The 19,706-nt window shown below is 43.4% G+C and overlaps 1 protein-coding gene across 1 annotated transcript; it reads left to right on the forward strand.

Moving 5' to 3' along the window:
- Positions 1 to 5,930: 5,930 nt before the first annotated feature.
- Positions 5,931 to 18,811, forward strand: LOC114616350 (protein lifeguard 2-like; the record flags this gene model as incomplete). Its single annotated transcript, XM_028761834.1, has 8 exons — positions 5,931 to 6,009; positions 6,961 to 7,014; positions 8,330 to 8,378; positions 11,387 to 11,424; positions 11,510 to 11,597; positions 14,605 to 14,694; positions 16,842 to 16,889; positions 18,668 to 18,811. Coding segments are annotated over 8 exons (590 nt in total), but the record flags the coding sequence as incomplete, so codon positions are not given.
- Positions 18,812 to 19,706: the final 895 nt, after the last annotated feature.

Raw genomic sequence — 19,706 nt, forward strand, 5'->3', positions numbered from 1 at the left:
GCCCATTCTAACACAGGCCTCTGGGTTTTTAATCTCTTAAAAAAAAAAATCACATCTGCAAGGTTATTTGCTATTGTTTCTGCCTAAGTCAGAAGCCAGCCACTTTACTTTCCCCTCTAGTAACAAAAAATTTCTCTGTGAAAATAGGTGTTTGGGTGGAGCTTGTGCCACTGTGTGTGGGTCCCATCAAGTCACATGCCAGTTTTATGTAAACATATGTTTACCTTTCTCCTGGATGGAATGTAGGATTGTTCAAGGACACCACAAGTTGCTTCACCTTTTGACGAACGGCAAAGCTTTTCTAAAGCAGCTGCGCCATTTTTCCTATCAACCAATAATGTATGAAGGATTCTGCATCTTAATATCCTTGCCAACATTGGTTATTGTCTTTCTTTCTGATTGTAGGCCTCCTGGTGACTGTGAAGTGGTATTACATAATAGTTGTGACTTGAGTTTTTCCCTTTTCCCCCTTTTATTGAAAATAGATCTTTTCCCCTCACATAATATATCTTGATTATGGTTTCCCCTTAGTCTACTCCTCCCAGGTCCTCCCCTCCCCTCCCATCCAGATTCATCCCCTTTCTGTCCTTCATTAAAAAACAGGCTTCTAAGAGATATTAATAAAATATAACAAAATAAAGACTGTACGATAAAACAAAAACCATCACATCAGAGTTGAACAAGATAAACAGACAGAAGGAAAAGAGCCCAGGAGAAGGCACGAGAGTCCGAGACATAGCCATTGGCACACTCAAGGTTCTCATCAAAACACTAAACTGGAAGCCATAATATACACGCAGAAGACCCAGGGCAGACCCGTGTAGGTCCTGTGCATGCTATTTCAGTCTCTGTAAGGTCATATGTGCCAGGCAGTGGTGGCACACGCCTTTAATCCCAGCACTTGGGAGGCAGAGGCAGGCGGATTTCTGAGTTCGAGGCCAGCCTGGTCTACAGAGTGAGTTCCAGGACAGTCAGAGCTACACAAAGAAACCCTGTCTCAACCCCCCCCCCCCAAAAAAAGAAGGTCATATGCATCTTGCTTTGTTGATTTAGAAGGCCTCATTTTCCTGGTGCCCTCTGTCCCCTCTGGCTCTTACACTCTTTCCTCCTCTTCCAAGGGATTCCCTGAACCTTGTGGGAAAGGATTAGAGATGTCCCATTTATGGCTATGTGTTCCTAGCTTGCTCATTCTGCATAATGTCTGCCTGTCTTTGTTCCCATCTGCTGCAGGAGGAAGCTTCTCTGATGATGGCTGCACAAGGCACAGATCAATGAGTCCAGCAAAATGTCACTAGGAGGCATTTTACTGCTACATTTTTTTTAGACCAGTGGCACTTGGTTATAATTTGAGCCCTTGGGCTATCTAGTCTCTGGCTCTTAGGCATACAAGCAGTCTCAGGTATGGGTTCCACCTTGTGAAGTGGGCCTAAAGTCAAATGGGACATTGGTTGGTTGCCCCTACATGCTTTGTGCCACCACTGCACTAACATATCTTGCAGGCAGAAGAACATTGTGGACCAAAGGGTTTGTGGCTGGCTTTGTGTTTTCCTGTCTCTTTTGGTAGTGTGTCTTCCTGTTCCAAAGATGCTAGCCAAGTAGGGATGAAGATTCTATGTAGCTCAACTTCTCCATGTTCACAGAGCTGTCAGGGTGCTGTCTTCAGCAATGGGACTTGTCAGTGTGTGGAGAGGAACCTATCTATAATCGTCTTAGCATCAGCTTGGGTTGTTTAGCATAGGTCTCTCATGAGACCCCTTTGACCAACAACTCAATTAACTCTAATCCAATCTTGGTAATGGAAGCTTCATTTGGTCACAAGAGATGGCCAATTGAGTCTCTGTCTCCACCAGTATTTGGTAATTTCCTTTGGCTTGCCTTCATATATGTTTATAGTGTAGGAAGCTTCTAATGTATTAAGTTTTCATGCTACCTACCAAATGACTCTCAAATTCTCCTGTCCCTCCCCATATTCCTTCCTTTATCCCTCTTTACCCACCTGACTTGATCATCCATTTCAGCTATACCCCTTCCATGTATAACTATCTATTATGTTTTCCTTTCCAAAGGATCTATATGGATTCTTCTCCATGCAGCCATCCAGTTTGACCAGCACCATTTTGTTGAAGATGCTGTCTTTATTCCACTGTGTATTTCTGACTTCTTTGTAAAAAAAAAAATCCGGTGTCCATAGGTGTGTGGATTTATGTCTGGGTCTTCAGTTTGATTCTATTGATGAATGTTTCTGTATTTGTGCTGATATTATACTGCTTTTATTACTAAAGCTCCATAGAACAACTTGAAATCAGGAATCCTGAGATCTCCTGATAAAAATAATAAAAATCTCTCTTTTGTTATTTGAAATTGTTTTAGCTATCCTGGTTGTGTGTGTGCGTGTGTGTATGTGTGTTTCCATATGAAGCTGGAAAATGTCCTTTTAAATCTGTGAAGAAATGTGTTGACATTTTAATGGGGATTGCATTGGATCTGTAGATTGCTTTTGGTGGGACGGCCATTTCTACGATGCTAATCCTACTGATTCACGAACATGGAAGATCTTTCCATCTTCTGATATCTTCTTCAATTTCTTTCTTCAATTTCTTGAAGTTTTTTTTTTTTTCATACAAATCTTTCATTTGCTTATTCGGAGTTACCCAAGATATTTTTATACTATTTTAGGCTATCGTAAAAGGTGCTATTTCCCTGATTTATTTTTCAGTCTATTTGTCATTTGTATATGGGAGAGCCAGTGATTTTTGTGAGTTAATTTTGTACTTCAATGAAGATATTTTATCAGCTGTAGGAGTTTCTGGTTGAATTTTTAGAGTCACTTTTTATATTTTCATATATTTTCAAATAAAGACACTTTGACTTCTTTCTTTGCCATTTGTATCCCCCTTATCTTTTTCAATTGCCTTAATTGTTCTAGCAAGACTTCAATTATATAGTGAATGTGCGGACAACATTGTCTTGTTCCTTATTTTTGTGGATATGCTTTGAGTTTCTCTCCACTTAAGTTGATGTTGGCTATGAGCTTTCTGTAAATTGCCAATACTATGTTGAGATATGTTCCTATTTCTCTAGTCTCTCCAGAATTTTTTATCATGAAGGGGTGTTGGCCTTTTCTGTATCTAACAAGATGACCAGGTGATTTTTGTCTTTCAGTTTGTATAGATTGTAGACTACAATTATTTATGTATGTTGTACCATCCCCACATCTCTGGGATAAAGCTTACTTGATCAAAGCGGCTGACTTTTTTGATGTGTCTTAGATTAGGTTGCAAGCATTTTATTGAGAATTTCCACATCTGTGTTTATAAGAGAAATTGGTCTCTAATTCTCTTTGTTGGGTTTTTATGTGGTTTGAGCATCAGGATAACGGTGACATCATGAAATGAACTGGGCAATGTTCTTTCTGTTTCTATTTTGTGGAATAGTTTGAGGAGTATTGGCATAAGCTCGTCTTTGAAAGTCTGATAGAACTTTGAGCTAAAACCACTCGACCTGTTTATTTTACTTTATTTTATTGGTTGGGAGACTTTTAATGACTGCATTTATTTCAGTAGGGATTATAGGCCTATTTAAATAGCTTATCTGATCTTGATTTATCTATAGTAAGTGGTATGTATCCAGAAAATTATCCATTTCTTTTAGACTTGGTAGTGAACAGGTTTTAAAAGTTTGTCCTTATGATTCTTTGGACTTCCTCAATGTTGTTATATGTACCTTTTCATTTCCTGGTTTTTTTTTTTTTTTTTTGGTTTTTCGAGACAGGGTTTCTCTGTGTAGCCCTGGCTGTCCTGGAACTCACTCTGTAGACCAGGCTGGCCTTGAACTCAGAAATCCGCCTGCCTCTGCCTCCCAAGTGCTGGGATTAAAGGCGTGCGCCACCACTGCCCGGCTAAGTTTTTTTTTTACTTTTTTTTTTCCAACTTTTTTTTTTCTATTTTTATTTTTGGCGCTCTCTCTCTCTCTCTCTCTCTCTCTCTCTCTCTCTTTCTCTCTCTGCCTTTAGTTATTTGGATAAGGGTTTGTTAATCTTATTGATTTCTCAAAGAACAAACACTTTGTTTCACTGGTTGTTTTTATTGTTTTTATTTTATTGATTTCAGTCCTGAGTTTGAATATTTCTTGCCATCTATTCCTTTCAGGCATGTTTTCTTCTTCCTGTTGTAGTCCTTTCAGGTGTGCTTTTAAGATGCCAATATGGATCTCTCCACATTTTATGTAGGCATGCAGTGCTATAAATTTGCCTCTTAGACCAGCCTTCATTGTGACCCATAAGTTTGGGTATGTTGTGTGTCTGTTACCATTCAATTCTTAGAAATTCAGTAGAAAGTCATTAACTTCTTTTTTCATTTATGCCTTGACCTGCTTTTCATTTAGTAATGAAATAAGTAGGTCAGCTTTTATGCGTTTGTATGTTTTTTGTTGTTGATATTCAGCCATAATCCATAGTGGTCAGATAGGATGAAGCGTGTGTTTTTACATCTTTTGAGACTTCTTTGTGACTCAGTAGTTGGTCAGTATTAGAAAAAGCTCATGAGATGCTGAGAAGTATGTATATTCTTTTGTGGTGGGTGGAAGTTTTTCTGGTTTTATTAAGGTCTTTTTTATTGTGTTTCAGCTATTTTGAAATACATAGGAACTTCTGTGGTAGAGTTGTTGGGCTCTAGTGGAGACATGTTGTCCTCGCTGTTACTGTGGTTTTACACTGGCATCTAAGCTTTTGGCCAGGTTTGGGATGAAATTGTAATTCTAGGTGCTTATATCTGGTCTTGTCTGTTCTTATGACCAGGAGGTGTTTCTTTGTTGCTTTGTTTGATCTCCAACTCCTAAATTGAAGCATTTCTCCACTTCTGAGTAGCTGGGAATTATCAGTGTGCCCCACCTTGGTTGACTTTAATTACATATTCTTTTTTTTAATTAATAATTTTTTTACTTATTCACTTTACATCCTGCTCACTGCTCCCTCCCAGTTACCCCTACACAATCCTTCCCCCATCTTCCCCTCTCCTTCTCCCCTGAGTGGGTAGGGCCTCCCTGGGTATTCCCCAACCCTGACACTTCAAGTCTCTTCAAGACTAGGCACTTCTCTCCCACTGAGGCCAGACAAGGCAGCCCAGCTAGAAGAACATAACCCACATTCAGGCAGCAGCTTTTGGGATAGCCTCTGCTCCAGTTGTTTGGGACCCACATGAAGACCAAGCTGCACATCTGCTACATATGTGTGAGGAGGCCTAGGTCCAGCTCATATATGTTCTTTGGTTGATGGTTCAGTCTCTGAGAGCACCAAGGTCCAGATTAGTTGACTCTGTTGGAGTCTCTTCTTGTGGAGTTCCTATCTCCTTTGGGACCCGCAATCCTTCCTCCTATTCTTCCATAAGAGTCCCCAAGCTCCATCCAAGTGTTTGGCTGTGGATGTCTGTATCTGTCTGAATCAGCTGCTGGGTGGAGCCTCTCAGAGGACAGCCATGCTAGACTCCTGTCTGCAAGCATATCTGAGTATCACTAGTAGTATTAGAGATTGGCGCTTGCCCATGGGACGGGTCTCAAGTTGGGCCAGTTATTGGTTGGCCATTCCCTCAGTCTCTGCTCCATCTCCCATGCCTGCATTTCTTGTAGACAGGATACATTCGCGGTTTAAAGTTTTGTGTGTGGGGTGGCTTTCCTATTGCTCCACCTGGCTTCCTGCCTGGCTACAGGAGGCAGCCTCTTCAGGCTTCATATCCCCAATGCTTCTCACAGAGTTTTTAAATAGCCCATGTTAAAAAGTTCTCCAGAGTCATTTCACTTTTGTTGTTCTATTTGCTGACTAACGCAGCAGCCGCCTCTCCTGGCCTGGAATGACAATGGGGAATTTCTTTCACAGGAAATTGCATTTGGTTTTACCTTTGGATACTGGGTCACAAAGGAACATCTTGTCTCCACAGGTTTCATGGTGAAAGTGTTTGTGGTTCTGTCCATTCAGCTGTTCATCACTGCTGCGATCATCAGCATCTTTGTTTTCTGGTGAGTGGTCTTCCTTACCGTCTAGAAATAGAAGTTGGGTCTCTCTTGGGAATGCTCACGGAATCAGTTTGCTTGGATTTGGAGTATTTCCAACAGTACGGTTTCCGTTCTTCATCGTCTGTAAGCAGTAGTCTTCCAATAGGCAGGTTCTTCTGAAGCGCCTTCTAGCTAACATTGCAAGAGGTTCCTAGAATTTACCTGTCCAAGTTAAGAATGTTTTTCTTCCTCTTACTTGAGGCACTGTTTTTGTTTTAATTTTCTGTGAGCTACTTTGTCAACTAGAACTGGATGAATAGGTGAGATCCTAGAGACACTGAAGGCTGGAGCACTGTTAAATTTTAAATTCTCTAATTATTTGAGAGTTTTCATCAGTCGCCATGCTCATCCTGTTGAAAATGCTATTTGACTGATTTCTTTGAGCTTACAGGTATATCAGTCTCAATGTTTTGTTTATTTATTTTGTTTAGTTTTTTTTTCTGTTTTTGTTTTGTTTGTTTGGTTTGGTTTTTGAGAGAGGTTTCACCATGTAGCTCTGGTTATTCTGGCTATCTCCAGCTTTCCCTCACCATGTAGATCAGGCTGGCCTTAAGCTTACAGACATCCACACACCTCTGACGCTTCGGGGATTAAAGCTATGTGCCGCGTTTTCTAAAAGGTCTTCACCAGGTGTCTCCTTTTAAATTTGATGTATAATTTAAAAATTAATGTTTACAATGTATCTCCTTTTTCTTTGTGCTGGGGATTTAAGCTCAGGCCTCATTCACATATGCCGGGCAGATGCTCGAACAGGGACCTGCACTAGCAGCCTGTGTTTCCATTCAAAAGAGTGTTTTGACCCTTCCTCTCCATTTTGATCATTTAGTTTACCCAGGTTTCCCATGATACTGTTACACTTCTATTCCAGCTAGTAAAGTTTACTATCTTATGTAAAACTTTGTTCTTTAAAACCAGCAAAGCTGTAAGAAAGTGGATCCTTGCCATGCCCTGGTTCCTGTTTGCACTCTTGTAAGTATCATGAATGATTCACTATTGACTGAGATTTTGTCACTATTGAAAATGTGGTAAATTGTAACATTCTTGTTGGGTATGATGACCTATGTCTGTAAGTCCAACACTTAGGAGGTAGAGACAGGGTACTCAGGAATTCAAGGCCAGCTTTGATTTTGTAAGACCCTGTTTCAAAATAACCACACAAACTAACAACAACAATAACAACAAAACATACAAAACAACCAGGGTTAAACATAAAACTCTTATATTTTATTTGTTTTCCTTTCTATTTTAAAGACTTGTTTTATTTTATGTGTTATGAGTATATCCATGCACCATGTATATACTGTGCCCACATAGGCCAAAAAAGGACGTCAGATCTCCCTGGAACCAAGGTAAATGAATGGAAGTAAACCCGGATCCTCTGGAAGAGCAGCCAGCGATCTTAACCTTGCAACCATTGCCCTGGCCTCCTTACTTGATTTTCTTTATGTGTATGTGCCTCCTTGTTTGTGTGTGCATCATGTTACATAGGTGTCCACAGAGGGCGACAGAGAATTTTGCATCTCCTAGATCTGGAGTTACGGGGGTGTTTGCGAGCTGTCATATGGGTGCCGGGAACTAACAGGCCAGTGCACTAAATCTCTGATCCATCTCTTCAATATCTTCACAAAAATCTTTAAATGACACAATTAGAGATGGAAAGCTAATCGGGGCCAGAAGTCAGGGATAGCTGTGTGTAGGGGTGTTGTCACAGAAGAGTCATACCAGGCAGATTTTTGTTGATGTGTTATTGGAAAGATGGTCCTGAATGTTAACTGAAGTGGTAGTTATATGTATTTACACATAGACTCATGTCACATCCCCATTTTAAATAATAACAATAATAATAATAAACACAGGTTCAAATTCTACCAGTGTCCCATTACTGGTTTTGAACTTGTGTTGTACATATATAAATCAAAATCATAGGTAAAAATTTCATACAGCTTTTATCGAACTTCTCGGTCCTTTTACAATTTCCCACGAATCTGTATTTTTAACCAAAAAAAAAAAAAAATCTAAAAGGGGAGCGTTCTATCTGTGGATGGGAACGTTAAAAAGCTCATTTTGCAGGCCTAAGAGAGAGAGAGGTAAGTAGGAGAGAGCGGTTTGGTTTGCTCTATGTATCAGATGTGGGCCTGTGATGATATGCTTGCGTGTGTGTCCCTCTGCCTGTCTGCCGTGTCGGTACACACGACTCGCCCGCTCGAGTACGGAGCAGTAACTGAAGCTTTCCCACCCTCAGCCCGGCAGTCCTGATTGTGATCATTATACTTGCTTGCTGCAGGGATCTCCGGCGCCAAGTGCCCGCGAACTACATTCTCCTGGCACTCTTTGTAAGTAAATCTCCTCGGCAGGTGCCCTGGCCTCCCTCTGACGCTTTGGTCGTCTTATTGCATCGATATCTTCTCTATGGCGCAGGAAGACAGGCAGGGGGCACTTGTACAGAAGCAGCAACTCACGAGGACACAGAGATGGCGTCCTCACCCCCTGCGGACATGGATTCCAGGCCACTCTTTGCTGTGGCCAACTCGCCTCTCTCAAAGCCATACAAGAACCCACACCTAAGTCTGCAGTTAGCCTGGGGGCTATCAGTCCTCTGTCAGGAGTAACACATATCTCATTAAAGAGTGCCTTCCACTTGAAACTGAACAAGCCCATGAAAAAGAAATTTAATTTTCTTTGTTTTGTAAGATGTTTTGCTGCAAGTCTGTCATGGAAGCAGAAGTCATCCTGAGTCTAGATTCTCCCCGAGTTGTATGCCGTTCTTCTCCGGTACAGGGGTCTTTCCCTCCGCCAGAGCTGGGGCTGTGGTACTGTCCCTTAGCTATCCACATGTCCTCACACATAAGGGCTCATCAGTTCACACTTTTCTGTCATCAAAGCTGTGCTAGCCACACCAAACTGTGTGACCACTCTTTTTAACAACCAATTCATGTGGACCCCAGAAACAAATATCTGAACCCCCAAACCTGAATACACTCAGGATCTCTGAGATTTCATGCCCACCAATCCATGTTCAACACCCCAAAAAGCTGGGGGCTCATCACGAGAGACTTAGCAGCACCTAAGAATCACCCTCCAACTCTCAGGCTGAACCCCCTAACTCCCAAAGGCTTGGTGTGTCCGTAGTTGGCTGGTAGCAACTACTTAAGGTGTGCTGATGCTCCGGGGACAGCCTAGCACTGGCCATGTGTGTCTAAGGATGGTGTCTACCTTTGAGTTTGTGTTTCCTTTGTGCAATGCTGACCATTCTTTCCTGTGATGACTGACTCACTAGAGCTAGTTCCAAATCATGTTGGAGGTAGCTCACACTGATATCTGCAATACGGGACGATAAATACATCGATAGGGAAATCAAATGGAAGGAAAACTAGAGCGGGGAGGCAAATGCAGTCGTTAGGTTAGTGTGCAAAGTGCACCCGGCCCCTGCGATAGAATTCTGCATCTGCTGGTGCTGAAAGCAAGTAGAGCCGCAGGGCCAGTGGTGTGAGTCTCTCTGCTTGGGTGCCAAGCAGTGTTTATTGTAATTTACCTGCTGAAAGAAATAGACTGGGGCTGTCTGTCATCCACAGTGGTATTTCCTTTCAAGCGTCAAGGGTCAAGGAACCTTTCTTGGCTGCAGTAGGTCCCCAGCTCAAAGCCCAGGCAAGCAAGCAAGACGCCACAATCTCTGTGCTCTGCTGTAGACTGTGTAGTATTTTCACAATGCCCTTGTCCCCGGCTGTCTTCTTAAGACATTTTCTTAATCTTTTTCTGCCTCAATTACTTCCTAGTTTTCCAGTTCCAGGAGACAGCTTGGAAGCAGAGGTGATAGGGAGGGGGCAGAGGCAGAGAACTATTCTCTCACTAGGTAGCCCTGGCTGATCTAGACTGGGTGTATAGACCAAGATTGCCTCAGACTCCTGGAGACCCACCTGCCTCTGCCTCCTGAGGACTGGGATTAAAGGTGTGCACCATCACCACCTGGCTGTGTGAATGTTCTCTCTCTCTTTTTAAATCTTTATTCTTCTCTTTTACATTACTCACTCTTGCCACAAACAGCTTTTGTCCCCTAGAATCTATGACACCCCAAGTCCTAGTTCTGAGCATGCTTGGTTTCTACATGATTCCCTGCTGAGAGCTGTTCTTCTTCCTCTTCCTGCCTGTCTTATGTCTCCGTGTCTGCCTCCCTACCTCTGTCTGTCTCCCTGTTTCCGTGTCTCCTTGTCTTTCTGTTTCTCTGTCTCTGTCTGTCTGCCTGCCTGCCCGTCTGCCCATCTCTGATGGTTCTGGAGAAGTAGAAGGCACCAGAGAAAAGTGAAAAACACAGGTGGAAGGTTGGAACCCAGCATTGAAGTACCATTTGCATAAAGACTAAATCTTGTCTTCTGGTGGACATAAGGACTGTTTTCTTAGGTACATTAACAAACAGCCTGAGGCAACAAAGTCTCAGTCCAGGTCTGGGAAATCCAGAATAGGACAGAGGACATTTGGGCTTCAGTTCTTTTCCAGCCTCTTAAGGACTGAGAAAGTCAAAAGCCAGTCTGGTGTCAGCACTTTCATTAGGATATGCTGTCTTTTTCGATCTTTGATGAGAGTAGAGGACTTCCCTGGTCCTTACCAAGGACCAAATTCCCCAGTGTCCTGTGGGCAGACAAACCTCTTCAGTCCCATGGCTGCTTGCTGGTCGTGGTCCTGAGCCTGGCTGTGAGTCTGACAGTTACTTAGTCTGACCCTCAGACACCCTTGCCTGATGGATCTCGGATCCCACCTTTCCCACACTGCCCACAGCCTGGTTCCATGTGGGTGGAGGGAATCCTTCAGGGCACCGGTCCCATGCTGTCACCTCTGCTAAGAACTGCCCTGCAGTCCCATATACTGGCATTGAGGTCTCAGTTCTCATCCCAGGTCTGAGGCCTGAAGAAACATTTTATGTTTAGCAGGGACCACACAAGGAAACAGCCAATGATGTCCTGATGAAGTGTGCAGATGTGTAGATGGTCCCATCCGACTAATGAGGATGTGGTCCACAAATGGACCTTCTACCTCAGTTTCCGCATCCACAATTAGTACATAGTTTATGCACCAGATACATGAAACTTCAGTGTTCTCAGAAGCACTTTCTTCTCTTCCATCAGTCCTAGGGAGAGTGTGACAGTTATGTGGCAGTGAATGGTTATTGGACCAGTTGTCTCCCATAAGCGCCCTGTAGCTGTGCTCCCAGGGTTGTCTTCACATCCCTGCTTGGTCCCTAGATGTTGCCCAAATGCACACCTGACTGACCTCTTCTGAAGCCTAGGACTCTGCCTCATGCTTTGGTTGGAGAAACAGGTTGCTGACTTACTGTAAATTTTGTTTTTAGACCATTCTGGAGGGCCTGCTGCTAGGAACCATGTCAATGTAAGTCTTTGGTATGTAGTTTTGCTTTATCGTGTGCGCTTTTCTTTGAAAGTGTCTGAGCAGTAACCACAGTCTCTGGTTCCAGCGTCTACAGAGCGGATGAGATACTCTGGGCCACAGGAGCCACCACTGTGGTGACACTAGTGCTCACTTTGTTTGCACTACAAACAAAAGTACGTATTACTGCAACAAATCTCCAAGGTGCAGGCCGAAGTTGCTGGCTGTGTCCTGTGTTCCCCCTTCTCATTCAGAGGAGAGAGGCCCTTATTCCCACAGGTTCCTCCTGATAGTTTCCCCTTGGGCTAACAACATTCCCTACGAAAATCCACTCCCAGCTTGTTGTAACACAGAGCAGCTTAACACAGCCAAACTTTGAGGTTTCCTGTGTCCTTGTCCCTTGGGCCCTACAGACAGTCACAGCTGCTCACCTAGTCCCTTTCAGCCTACTTCTGGAGGGGGTTCCTTCACAAACAAACAAGCCTCCTCCTCAAGCCATGCTCTCAAGTGTGCCCTGTGTTCCCGGCTGGGGCCCTGGTTCAAACTGGCAGCTTATCTTCACAGTTACTAGGTCTCAGAATCACTCCCAATCCCCAGTATAATTCATTAACTGTTCTTTTATTTTGGTGGAATTGACCCAGGCAAGTACTCCATAAAACCATACCCTAACCAATGACTCCACAAAACCATACCCCAACTGATGACCTTTGTTTTTAAACCAGGATGTCAGTCTTAGCAGCCCTAGTACACTTGTGGGGACTTAGTGGGCTCTTTCCAGTGGCTCTTTCATTTGTGGTCACCTTGCTTTTAGTAAATGATGGGCTCTCCTTAGACAGTTTAATAACTAAAGAGGAGTATTTGCTCAATTGTGTGGCACACCTCATAAAGACTTTATACACAAACAGAATTTTAGTTTGTTAGTAGAAAAGGGAGGTAAAGGGAAGGTCCAGAGAGGTAGAGGAATCTGTTAAAACACTCAGTCAAGTTGTGTCAAAAGTGATGGTTCAGGGACTGGGGAGCCCCTCAGTCAGAAAGTGATGGCCGTGTAGGCATGATGACCCAAGTTTGATCTCCAGCATCCATGTAAAGATTGTAGTGTGGTGGCGTGGGTTTGTAATAACAGCTCTGAGAGAGTAGACACTGGATCCCTGGGGTCTCTGGCCAGTTACCTCAGCCTGTTTTCTGAGTTCTAGGTCCTAGTGGAGGTCTGAAGTGTACCCGTGGCCCCCACACACGCATGCATGCATGCACACACATGCATACCCCCAACCCCCCCCCCCCGCATACGCACACGTCCCCCTGCCGTGTCCCCCAAAGTAGAGCTTCGACATAATTTAGAGTCAGATCCGTGTTTGCCATCTCAAGCATGGTTCTTGTAAGAAGCCAGCCTGTGTGTAAAAATTATTATTATCACAGCCTCTCTTCAGTGTGTGAGGTGAGCTACCAACATAGGCATAGATTCAGGGCCATTCAACACCTCTAAATGTCAGGATATTTCCCCAAAGCCCCACAAGTATTTAAGTCCCTCACAGATGAGGAATGGCTTGAGTTTAGAGAACGAAGCATTCTGCTAAAATGCAGCTTACAGAGGATTCCAGATGTGTTAGCATTAAAGAGAGGCAGCTGAACTTACGTTCAACTAAACCTTTTGTTTTTTTTCTGCTGAAGTTCTATGGTGGGCATTTACATAATTCTCTCCCTCTACAAGGCTCCCAAGGACTCCAGAGAAATTGTACCTCACCCACTGATGCTGAGTTTCCTCATGGACCCTAAACTGTCCCTTAGAGGAGAAAATTAAATATAATCAGATCCCATTTTCAAATCAGCTCCTTTGGGAGGAGTGACAGTGTCTTGTAGATTCAAGATGCTTGGCCTCCTGAGTCCTGCTTGTCTTCTACTCTCAGAGTCCGGAAGGAGTGCATGCATGGCTTTGGTGAGTTTTGACCATAGCCAAAGAATAGCAGAGAGGCCATTAGCCATTCTGTTCTGGACGATGGTTTCCCACTCTTTGTGCTTTCTGAGTGTGTCCTGTTGGTCTCTGAAGCCGAGAGTCTAGCCCAGATGTGAATCAGACTCAGAGTTTGTCCAAAGCTGACAGATTCCTCCTGAGTCCTAAAGGGGCAGCTGCAGGAAAGAGCACCTGGAGGACCAATCCTGTGTGTGCTGAGAACAAGGGAAAGTGCGAGAAAGTATTGTGTGTGTTTTCAGTGTTTGGAATTTTTTTTATCCTGTTTAAGAAAAACAAAACAAAAAAGCCCCCAATTACCTCAGTCATTAATCTTTAAAAGAAAAACCCAGATTCACATTAATAAATGCAAAAATTACAAAATAATAATTTTTACATTTACAGTAATTTTGAAAATCTACTGTATTTTCTGAAAATATGTATATACAAATTTGTAAAAGAGATCCAGTTAATATAATGAAATAACTTACTTCAGTTTCCTAATGTTTTCTAAATATATGTGTTCTTTAAATATGAATAGTTATGATCATATTATACACATAAATTTATGCACTATACAATTTGTGTTTTTACTAGAGGAAACCAATCTTTCTTCCTTCTTTCCTTCCTTCCTTCCTCCCTCCCTCCCTCCCTCCCTCCCTCCCTCTCTCTCTCTCTCTCTCTCTCTCTTTCTTTCTTTCTTTCTTTCTTCCTTTCTTCCTTTCTTCCTTTCTTCCTTTCTTTCCTTTTTTCTTCCTTTCTTTCCTTTTTCCTTCCTCTTTTCCTTTCTTTCAAAGCAGACATTCGAGTATTCTAGACTGGTCTTGGACTTGTTACACAGTGAAGCTTGACCCTAAACTTCTGATCTTCCTGCCTCCTCCTCCCCCAGTGCTAGGAATACAAATTTGTGCCACCTCTGGCTTTAAGGGAGAAATTCTTATACATACAAAAATAGAATAAATATAATGGGTTCTCATGTTCCTTCACATAGTTTAAAAAATTATCATCCCCTGGCTCTCATTATTTTATCTTAACTCCCACTGTCTCATCCTCCTTCCTGAAGCAAATCTAAGGGGCTGTGACAGTTGTATCATTTATGGGGTGATTTTCAGTGCTCGGGCTAAGGCATTTCCATCTTAAGAAATGGCCAAGATAAATGTGTGTGGGGTAGAAAAGGCATCACTAAACATTTGAGATCCTGCCTAGATGATAATGGGGTGCTGTTTATGTCTCCCCAGTGGGATTTTACCCTGCTGAGTGGAGTGCTGTTTGCTTTCTCCGCTGTGCTACTGATCTACGGGATTATTGCACTTGTGATTCGATCATACGTAAGTGACTGCCATTTTGAAACCTTTACAAAGTACTCAAAGTGAGGGAAGTGCTGGCTTTGTCAGCACAGGTCCCTTGAGAAGCAGCCATGGTGTTGGGGCTAAGCATGTACAGATTTTATTATTATTTTTATCATTATCTGTGGTGATGGGGATTGAATTCAAGGCCTTGAGTCATCAGGCAAGTGCTCTTACCTCTGAGCTACATGCCCAGCTTTTAGAAAAATGTCCTAGAGATCAAAGACAAACAGCAGTGGTGTGTATAGTCCAGCAGCTGAGCAAGGAATATTGCATTCCTGCCCTGTTATCTGAAGATGTGTCGAACACGGATTTAGCGGAGAAATGCCATAGACAGGAACCTAGTAGTTGTCCTTTCCCAACAGGGTCTTGTGGATACCATATCCTCTATGGTAGACAATGTCTTCTGCACCCAGGTGCTGCTTTTCTCAAGCCAAAGTAGGAGAAAGGCTTCTTTAGCTAAAGGTTCCAATATTGACTCACAGAGAGTGGCTTAGTGTCCGCCCAGCTTGCTCTTCAGTATGTATTCCCTGAGGTCTTACTAAGTATCGGACATAGACCCTGTGGATGTTTTTCACTGAGCTCTCCCATTCAGCACTCACAACATTCCTGGACAATATTTCTTATTTATGTTATAGATGATCGAATAGGCTCAGAAGACTTTAATTCATCCAGGGTCCCCAAGGAGTAAGGGGTAGAGGTAGCAGGGAGATCAGGTTTGGGAGACTTTTAGGCGGGGTCTACATCTCCATTGCTTTGTGAAGTCTGTCTCTGGAGCAGAAATGTGTGTGTGTGTGTGTGTGTGTGTGTGAATCCTATGGTGTCCATGAATGCTGGATATGGAAACCGTGCCTAGGACCCGGAACTGTTTGACTAAAGTTCCGAGGCCAACTTGTTCAAATGCTGAACCAAAGCATTTATTTAGAAGCAAGTGGAGTTTTTATACCATCTTTAGACTCGTGACTAGGAGTTCTGTCTGGGTTCATTTGGTTGGATGAATAAGCATTGTTTGTTATAGCCAGGGAGGTGGTATCTACATTTTGAAAAAACTTTAAGACATCACAGAGATAGTCACACTATGTAGCCCTGGATGGCATGTAACTCACTGTCTAGACCAGGCTGTTCTCGAACTCATAGAGATCGTCCTTCTTCAGCCTCCCAAGTGCTAGGATTACAGTGTTTGCTAGCCCACCTGGTATAAGGTTGTGCATTAACTCTCCACAGTGACTCCATGAGTCCCATAAGCCTTTGAACCATCCCTAACTTGAGGAGACTATGTCTCCTATAAGATAGATAGATCTCATTTCCAGTCTCAGTTTGCTCTCACAGGCATCTCCAAGCTACTGTCTGACACATGCATGAACAGAAGATTCTTGTCCCAAGTCCACACACACACAACATTAGCAACTTTGAATCCTGTGTTTCAAGTGTCCTGCCTCCCTTTGGTGCTCTAAAACTGCTGTGCTCCCAAGACAATGCTAGGATTCATTCTCTGCCCTCTTCACTGATAACCTCTTCTGGGGAGTTTGGCCATCCTCATTGGAAGCAGCTGACTCTTTCTTGAGACACCATGCAATATTTGTCTTGGGTGTTATGTGTTACTCTACCCTCTTCTCATGTGAGCCAGACACTGGGTATTCAAATATGCCCCATATTTCCTGGTCAGGGGGAAATCCCAGTCAAGACTGGCTTAGGCAAAGGTCCTGGGAATTTCACAGGTTTGAAAAAGAGCTAGGTTCACTGCTTGCAGAATGGTTTCTGCTCTCTTTCCTTTCCCCTCCCCAACTAGGGAGCATGTGATCCTTGTGGTTCTAGAAACCCTCTTGCTGAGGAAGGCAGGTTCTCTAGAAGAGTTATGCAGAAGGGGTGGAAAGTGGACTGGATGTAATGGATTGTGCTTGCCCTGCTCCCAGGGAATTCGAAGCATCCATTTGATAATTGTGAATATCAGTACATCTTTTGAGTGCTTACCAGAATTAAGTGGTGGACAGGGCTGATTTGGTTCAGGAAGAGCCGGTTCCTACAGGCTTGACTATCTCTGTAATGGGTCCTTATCAGAGGGTGGTGACTCACTAAGCACTTCCAGCATTCCACAGTGTGTGAAGCTGTACCCCTTTCTTTCTGTGCAGTGGTTGCATCTGATATACGCAGCCCTTGGAACACTGCTCTTCTCTGGGGTAAGTTCTGGTTTACCTCTGTGCCGAAGATCATGGTGTATACATGCTCACAGGGCCTATGCTGCTCAGTGGAGTTAGATGTTCTCTAGAAACACCCCAACAACTCACCCAGCAGAGCTGCGTGCCCTTTCTGATTTATGAAAGCATCACGTTCTGGGGCGGAGGCTGCTTTTTTCCCAGCATGTAAAGGACCTTGAGTTTGGGCCCCAACAGCACATAAGCACAAAGGGTAATAACAGCAACAGGAAAAGATCACCTTCAGAGATGGTGGAAATGCCTCAAAGCTCATCACCACAAAGCGTGACTTCATTTGCTTAGAGCACCCACCTTCTCATTTTTCATACCAGGAACTCTAGAGAGGGCTGGCAAAGGCCCCTGCGGATGCCTCTGGGAATCCCTTTCTTTCCGTTTAGTCCCATGTCTTGCTGTCCCATCTTTGCAGTTATTGTAAGGTTTTTTTTTGTTTGTTTGTTTGTTTTTGTTTTTTTTTTGTTTTTTGTTTTTGTTTTTTGAGACAGGGTTTCTCTGTGTAGCCCTGGCTGTCCTGGAACTCACTCTGTAGACCAGGCTGGCCTCGAACTCAGAAATCCGCCTGCCTCTGCCTCCCAAGTGCTGGGACTAAAGGCGTGCACCACCACTGCCTGGCTATTGTAAGGTTTTAAAAATAACACACATGGCAATTTTAAAATTCAAACAACACAGTGGACTGCAAAAAGAAAGGGGGAACTCCCTCTTGCCACCACTGCTCAGAGATAAGCACCCCCAGCAGAGTGTAGGAGCCCTGTGTGCATGGAGCGGGAGAAGTCAGGTGTCTCCTTGGTTACTCTCCCCTGACTTCTTCGAGACAGAGTCTCTCCCTGAACTGGACCTGGGTTTATGGCCAGTCAGCTCCAGTGATTCCCTTCTCTCAGCCCTTGACACACGTGGCCATGCTTGGATTTTGTTTGGCTGGTTTGTTGTTTGTTTACATTGCTTCTGAGGATTTGATCTTATGTCTTCGTGCTTTGGCAGCAAGTCCTGGTACCCACTGAGGTGTCTCAGGCTTCGAAGGAAAAAAAAAAACAAAAGAAAGAAAAGGTCTTGCTCTGTAGACAAGAACAAGAACTTGTCTTGTCTACAACACTACTTAACTGTACGCCAAGACTGGCCAGGAACTTTCTGTGCAGACCAGTTTAGCCTCAAACTCAGAAATCTATCTGCTTTTGCCTGAGTGCCCGGATTAAGGGTGTGTGCCACATGCCAGCCCCCCCCCAATATTTTTTCATCATAAAAATTTCTGAACATACTGAGAAATTGAAAGGCTAATGACTTGGAGAGCAAAGGACACTTGCAGAGTTGTTTCTGTGGGCTTCAGGATGAGATACTTTTGCTCATGGGGAGCAAACTAGGATGACCTCTTCAAAGACTGAAGCTCTAATTGTACTCAGCTGCAACTGACCGCCTGCATCTTTTCACTTCTCTCTCTCTACATCCCCCTTTCCTCTCTCCCTTACCCCAGGGCAGCCAAGAACTTATGTAGTTGATGATGATCTTGACCTCTGACCTTCCCATCTCCATCTCCAGACTGCTAGAATTGCGGGCATGTATCACCACACCATTTGTGTGGTCCTGGGATGAAACCCAGGGCTTTGTGTGGCATATAAGTACCCTACCAACCCAGTTATATCTCCAGCCCGCTCCATTTTTCTTAATGATAAAACAGCTGTCCCCAAATCACTTAAGACACTTACATGGTAGATGCATACAATCTATAGAGATGATTGTTCTTTTTCTTCAAGTACCTGGTGATGGACGTGCAGTTGATGGTGGGGGGCCACTACCATTATGAGATAGACCCCGAAGAATACATTTTTGCTGCTCTGAACATCTATGTGGACATCATCAGCCTTTTCGTATTCATTCTGGACCTGCTTGGACGATAGCTGATGGCCAATGCTGGCTAAGGATCAGAAGAGGAGACGTGAACCCCTGTGGAGTGTCGCTAGGCTCAGGCGAGCAGCGGTGACCACTCATAGGTCCTTTTGATAGTCACTTATTTATCAATTTGTCTATGTCAAAAGAAGCTAAGAATTCAGTAGATGGTAGCTGTAGCTGTTATAATTTTGTTTCCCTTGTCATATGGCAAAACTTTCTTAAACTGTCTTATTCATATTGAAACATTTTGGATTCCTATAAATTCAGAAGATGAGTACCCTAATCATAAACTGACATATATTTAGAAGGTCCCCAGTGCTTTGTTGAAGTTTTCCAGGTACAATTTAAAGCTGTAAACATCAGCTCTGCATAAATAAAGCTGACTGTAGAAAACCCCCAATACTTACCTTTCTCTTCATTTGGACATCATATGGGGATAGTTTAGCATGTGACCTTTTTCTTTAACTGTAGGACAACCCAAAACAGTCTGTCTGTCTCTCACTCTCCACAGACAGACTAGAAAGAATACTTTCTACTAGGTAAGGTGGTAAGAGGCTCAGGACAGAGGGGCAGCTGCATGCCCCTGATGAGCCTGTACCTCTATGCTTGAATCAGGAACCACCTCCAATGGGGACAACCTGCCTACTTTGAAGCTTTAAAACATCTTAAACTTTTTTAATCTTGATAAAACATAGGTCAACTACTCCATTTTAGCAGTCTTGGTGTACAGTTAAGTAGTGTTGCATATATTATTATGAAACCAATCTCTGTAATGTTTCTAGCTTGAGAACTGAAACTTTACATCTGTTGTATATGTCAGGGTTCTTTAGGAACAGAGCTTATAGGATGAATCTCCCTCTCTCTCTCTCTCTCTCTCTCTCTCTCTCTCTCTCTCTCTCTCTC

The sequence above is a fragment of the Grammomys surdaster genome, unplaced genomic scaffold, assembly GCF_004785775.1.
Source record: "Grammomys surdaster isolate TR1022 unplaced genomic scaffold, NIH_TR_1.0 317456, whole genome shotgun sequence".
Taxonomy (NCBI): domain Eukaryota; kingdom Metazoa; phylum Chordata; class Mammalia; order Rodentia; family Muridae; genus Grammomys; species Grammomys surdaster.